This window comes from Anthonomus grandis, chromosome 9 (genome assembly GCF_022605725.1).
Source record: "Anthonomus grandis grandis chromosome 9, icAntGran1.3, whole genome shotgun sequence".
Lineage (NCBI taxonomy): Eukaryota > Metazoa > Arthropoda > Insecta > Coleoptera > Curculionidae > Anthonomus > Anthonomus grandis.
The window spans coordinates 10,873,365-10,879,460 of record NC_065554.1 but is presented as its reverse complement, the minus strand read 5'-3'; the positions used below and the strand labels follow the sequence as shown (position 1 = coordinate 10,879,460).

Sequence of the window (6,096 nt, the reverse complement as noted above, 5' to 3'; positions counted from 1 at the left end):
CGATGTCTTATCACTGAAATTCCTCAAAGAGCCTTGCTATTTTATCAACATTATCTAAAAATACGTGTTGTACATGGTAAGCAAATTTAAAAGATGTAGCCAAAACGGGAATATTGTTGATTAGCTTTTGCTCGTTGGGCTGTTTGGGTTAGCAGTGATAACTTTTATTAGGTGCATAAAGTGTGAGAATGGTTCATTCTTTTCAAAAAAGAACTGAAATTAAGGGGCTTGGGGTAACAAGGTACATAAGCTCCATTTTACTGAAAATCAAGATTTCTTTATCATTTAACTGGACTTTAATGGTCAGAAGCCATTTGCAAAGTAATTTAATATAAAACCAAATTATTTTGTCTATGCAGAATATACTGGATATTTTCAGTTAACAACAAAGCGGTCAGGCAATTTGTATACCGCAGCATAAAGCAGACACTAATTTTTATCTAACTGATAGTGAGCTTGAATGACTATCTAAATCTAAAATAGGAGGTAAAGCTCGGGAAGCTAAGCTTTACATACATATTGGAGAGAAACTTGTTGCCATCTGAAAAAATTCGAGTATTGGACTGGTCTTCCTGATCACCTGATTTGAACACTATAGAGAATTTTTGACTGCACTTAAATAACCAAATTAAAAAAAAAAAACATCAAAAACCCAGAAGATCTATGGCTAGTTTTCCACAAAAAAAATAGAATGTAATGTACTAACAGTTACCTACTACCATTTTCCAATGTACTTTTTTAATAACAAAAAATGTAGTTTTATTTTGATATGAAAAAGTTATACTATCTTAAGAGTTGTGTTTCTCAAAAATTACTGAATGTGGCTTATGTACCTTGTTGCCCCAAGCGTTTCAATTATTTTATGATTTATGGAGAAGTTGGAAAATGCGCGAGAAGGACGGCATTGGTTTTCAATGAAAGAAATCGAAATCGTGAAGTAAGTCACCGATATAGACAGTATCAGAACATACAGGAATATTACACGAGACAGTAAGAAAGGCACTGAAAATGCATAAACTACATCCAAACAAAATGCAAGAACTCTATGACCATGATTTTGATAAAGGAATAGAATTTTGTAAAATCATGACTCGTCAAGTCAACGCCATCCTAATATTCTGACGAATATTTGTTTCAGCGATGAATACAGTGTACTCCGTCTATAACGTACATGGGATGTAACGTACTTCCGGTTATTACGTACTTATAATAATTAATAATAATAATTTAGAACCCGCCCAAATAGTCTTGTCATTTTACTGGATATAACGTACTAACTAAAATTTCCGGCTATAACGTTCAATATTTTTGCTCGATTAACAGTAATTTTCCGGTTATAACGTACAAAGGTACGTTATAAGCAGAGTAATTTTCCACCTCTGTCGGGGATTCCCATTAATCGATACTGAGAAGTTTCTCTGTCGTCACGCGTTGGCACCGAGGCCGCCGGGGATTTCCAGTTCTCGACTCTCAGAATTTTTATAGAACATGCAAAATGAGATGACCGGTAGTTTTAGATTGGACATTGCGTGTTATTATGCGAGTGCGAGTTTTAGTAGTTTTTTTGGTAAAATGACGGACAAGCGCAGAGCTGAAAGAAAAAATAGACATCATTAAAAGTATTGAAAGTGGCATTAACAAATCAGAAATTGCGAGAAGGAGAAATATGGCAAAAACAACAGTTTCTACAATTTGGAGCAATCGTGAAATAATCAAGCAAGCAAGTGAAAATAAATCGCAAAGAATTCAGAAAATTAGGAATCCCGTACGCCCTATAGATGTGGCAAATAGATGTGGATCAAGCTCTTATTCGATGGTTTGAGGTGAGAAGAACCGAAAATATTCCTATAAGTGAACTACTTTTAAAAGCAAAAGCGGAAGATTTATCTAAGGGATTACACGGTGGAGATTTTAAGTGCTCTACGGGTTGGCTCGAGCGTTTTAAAGTTCGTCACAACATCAATGTCGGCAAAGTGTCCGGTGAAGCAGGAGATGTTAGTAGGGAAGCTGTGGTGAACTGGTTAATCGAGAAATGGCCAGGTATTGCACAAAATTATAGCTGTGAAGATATTTTTAATGGGGATGAGACCGGACTATTTTACAAGATGATTCCAGACCGTACACTGAAATTTAGAAGAGAAAAGTGTGTGGGAGGCAAACAATCAAAGTTAAGATACACCGTTTGGGTTTGTGCAAATATGACAGGTAGTGAAAAATGTAAACTTCTTGTCATTGGTAAATACGAACGACCGAGGTGCATGAAAAATATTAAAAACCTGCCTGTTATTTATAAATCGAATAGACGCGCATGTATGACTTCAGACATTTTTATTAATTATTTGAAAGAGTGGGATGAAAAACTAAGACGTCAAAAAAGAAAAATATTGCTTCTAGTGGACAATTGTGCAGCTCATCCAAAGAATGTAGATCTGACAAATATCAGATTAGAATTTTTGCCTCCCAATTGCACTTCTGTCATACAACCAATGGATCAAGGCATAACAAAATGCCTGAAAACCTATTACCGTAGATATTTTATGTATCGCCTAATTTAAGCATTGGATAGTGAGGAAACGTTCAATCTAACAATTCTAGACTCGATAAAAATAATTGCGAAATCTTGGAATGAGGTTTCACAAAAAATGATTCAAAACTGCTTTCGACATGCTGGTCTAGTGAAATCGATCGAGGAGTTTGATTCAGATGATGACTTGCCTCTGAATCAGTGGTATGAGAAATATAAAAGTGTTGATGATGATGATGACTGGGATATTCCGCTAAGTTATTGGTTACAAAATCACTGCCAAGACGTAACTAGTGTAGAAAAATATCTTCCTGAACTAGATAATTTTACGACCATCGACGATAATCTGGTAGCAACGGAGACCTTAACGGATTGCGACATTATTGCCGAAGTTATAGAATCAAACTGTTCAACGAATGATTTAAGTTCCGATAACGAAAGCGGCGATGATGATGGACCAGTGAACGAACCCATTCCAAGTTATTGTGAAGCACTTTGTGCAATTAAAACTGTTACGAATTTCTTACAATATACTGATTACGGATCTGATGATACAATTTTACAAGCCTCATTAAAAGTTGAGAAGCACATCGAGAATTTCAAATTATGTAAAAAAATCAGCAAACAAAAATAACACGTTATTTTTTTGAAAAATCGTAACTAATAAATAGTACAGATTTATTTTGATTACATATGTATATGTATCCTATTTCAATGTTATATGTTACATATTAATATTATATCTTTTTTTGTATTTAATACTTAGAATGTATTTTTTGTTAATTTAGTTCTTTAATTAAAACAAATAAATCTTTACATATTTATTTTTATGGGTTTCTTTTATAGCGTATCTCCGGTTATAAAGTAGTAATTTTATTCACCCTAGAGGATACGTTATAACCGGAATACACTGTATTCACTATTTCTAAATGGAATTCTTTCCAAACAAAATTTTCGATACTGGAGTGACGAAAATCCGCATATTTTTCTTGAAGGACATGCACACCCAAAAACATAAATGTTTTGGCTGGAATTCTTGGAAATGCCATTATTGGTCCTTTATTTATTGAAAGAAACTTGACAGGTGATCTGTACCTTAATATGATTGAAGAGACTATTGATCCCCATGAGCTACAAACTCAAATTGATACAGAGGGTGATTCAGTTTTACAGGAGGATTTGTTAACATTCTAAAAAAATGCTGAAAGAGATGGATATATTCGCGCAAAAATTGATGCAAGGTTAGATTTACCTACTTTTGAAAACAAAGCTCAATACTTTGCTGCAGCAAAAGATTAAACTCTGTTCAGAATGGGTAGGGTGGGTGGGTGGAACTCGATGTGCAGCCACCTCCACGTGGTGAGTTCTGGGCTGGTTTAGTGTTTATAATTAATTGTTGTTAATTTATATTGTAATACAAAAATCATACAACTAAATATTCGCTAATCGCCCACCCGACAGCATTTTCTACATAAACACCAAGTCAGGCGAAGAGCTGCACAAAACTTTTTAGTTTTATTAAAGCTTGGGGCCTGGTGGAAAATAAAATTATTGTCTTGATTTTTATATACATCTTAATAACATTGTTTCTGAACATTTTTTCGCTACTCAGATCAATTTTCTTTTTTTTTTTTGAATATTAAGGGCTTTTGGGGCTCGGTTAATTTTTTATTTAATCTGCCTCATCTTTTGTATAATCATTAATGTTCGCCTGTTAGACATTTTCCACATTACTCGCGATAATAAAAAAAAATATCCATTTTCGGCCCGCCCTAGTGCCCAACCTCTTTATTTTCTTAGGGTGCGACAGTGGTTGAACGAGAGATTCCCGGATAAATGAATTAGCAGAAGAGGACTTGGAACTTCTTTCTTTGGAGCCATCTTAAATCTATTGTTTAGAAAACACGACCTGCTGATCTTAAAAGGCGAATTGCAGCAGAATGCCGGTCGATTCGCGGTATTTCTAAGATGTTAGGGAGAAGTTCAAAAACAGACTTTATTATTGTTAACAGGAAACTGGACATTTTCAACAACTTATAAGATAAGGAAGACTTCTCTTCCGCAAATAAAAAGTTATTTTTGTAGAAGTAAAATAATCAATAAATAAAAAAACAAGTCAAGTAAATCTAGTTTACAATTTTTGTCCTGTTACTTAACGATGTTAACAGTGTGACTTCTAATAATTTGTACTACAAGGAGACCCAATGCAATAGTTTTTGTGTAAAAACTAACCTAAAAACCAAAATCTCAATGCAGGCAAGTTTAATTGTTTCCGCAACTTTGAAACGTGAATATTCCGAAATCTCTTGACAAAAAGCAACAAAGTAGGATACCATTGAAAAGAGAATTGAGCGCCCTTTAAAATGATGTGCCGCTTGACCCTCATTCCCATTTAAGATTCTAGGGTGACGTCTATCCCTCCTAGGGGATTGAGACAAGAAGACTAGTCTAATGTCTTTCCGATTTGTATATTTTTAACTAGAAGAATGTAATTAAGGATATGTATAATTTTAATATTAAAATTAAAATAAAAAATAATAATAATAATTTTAAACTTTTTTTGCATATCTGCTTATCTTTAAAACTGTTGAGGCCGATCTGTTTGGAATTTAACATAAAATAAAATAAGAAAATCGAAGTACCAAATAAAAAAAAATTGTTAGTAGTTTTGAGGGCGCCTAATACAAATATTGTACTCTGGTTTGCAAATATCAATTGGGGGCTGAATATGTTAGGCACGTATAGAGAATCAATATTTTGCTTGCAATATTTAAAGTTTTACAAAGACTCCAGTCCGATAGAATTACTATTATGAAATCTTATACTTCATTGGTAAATTGTACATTTTCTAATAAAGCATAAAAAGTCACCCACAGACTTTGGAGTACTCAATTTTTAAAGACCAATCAATTGATTCAAAATCAAATAAAATAACTGTGAGCGGATATAAATACAGATCAAGCCAAATATCACATCAAAACGACTTAAATCCCATACACTGAAATTGATGTGTCGTAATGCTGTTTAAAAAAATGTAAACATAATAAGTGTAATCCAAGAAAAACAGTTGTCCTATCGGACTCATTATATTGATATTATTTCGCCCTTTTAACTTAACTTCCTTCCACACGATACAAATAAAAATAAATTAAGGCCTCGAAAATAACAGCCCTCACTTGTAGACACCGATCATACCACACTACTTGCCAAAACAAAACAAAAAAATACAAACTGACCCGTTAATTCGCTTAAGTTGTCTCAGACCGTTTTCTCACTCGTTTTTCGTATGATTTTGGTTGGATAACGAGTTGGAATTATTTGACTCCTCACTTATATCATCGTCGTCGCTGCTGCTACGAATATCTCCCTCCATCTGTCCAGCATTAAGTGACTTGTACGCAATCTTCAATATGAGGTAAGTCCAGAAAATGTGAAGCACTAGCAAGACGCATAGAAGGCTGTTAAAAATGTAGTAAGCGGGAAACATTGGTACTAATTTTGGAGCATCTATTGAGGTACTGAGGAATAAAAAATTAATATGGTTATAAAATAGGTTTGGTTTTTAAGTCAAC

General features: G+C 33.9%; 1 protein-coding gene across 1 annotated transcript in view; it reads right to left on the bottom strand.

Moving 5' to 3' along the window:
• Positions 1 to 3,837: 3,837 nt before the first annotated feature.
• The window catches only part of LOC126740209 (ceramide synthase 6), a 40,465-nt gene continuing 38,206 nt past the window's right edge, over positions 3,838 to 6,096 (bottom strand). The window contains exon 6 of the mRNA XM_050446144.1: positions 3,838 to 6,042. Coding sequence (XP_050302101.1) covers positions 5,796 to 6,042 — 247 coding nt within the window. The 3' untranslated portion in view covers positions 3,838 to 5,795. The remainder of the gene's footprint in view (positions 6,043 to 6,096) is intronic.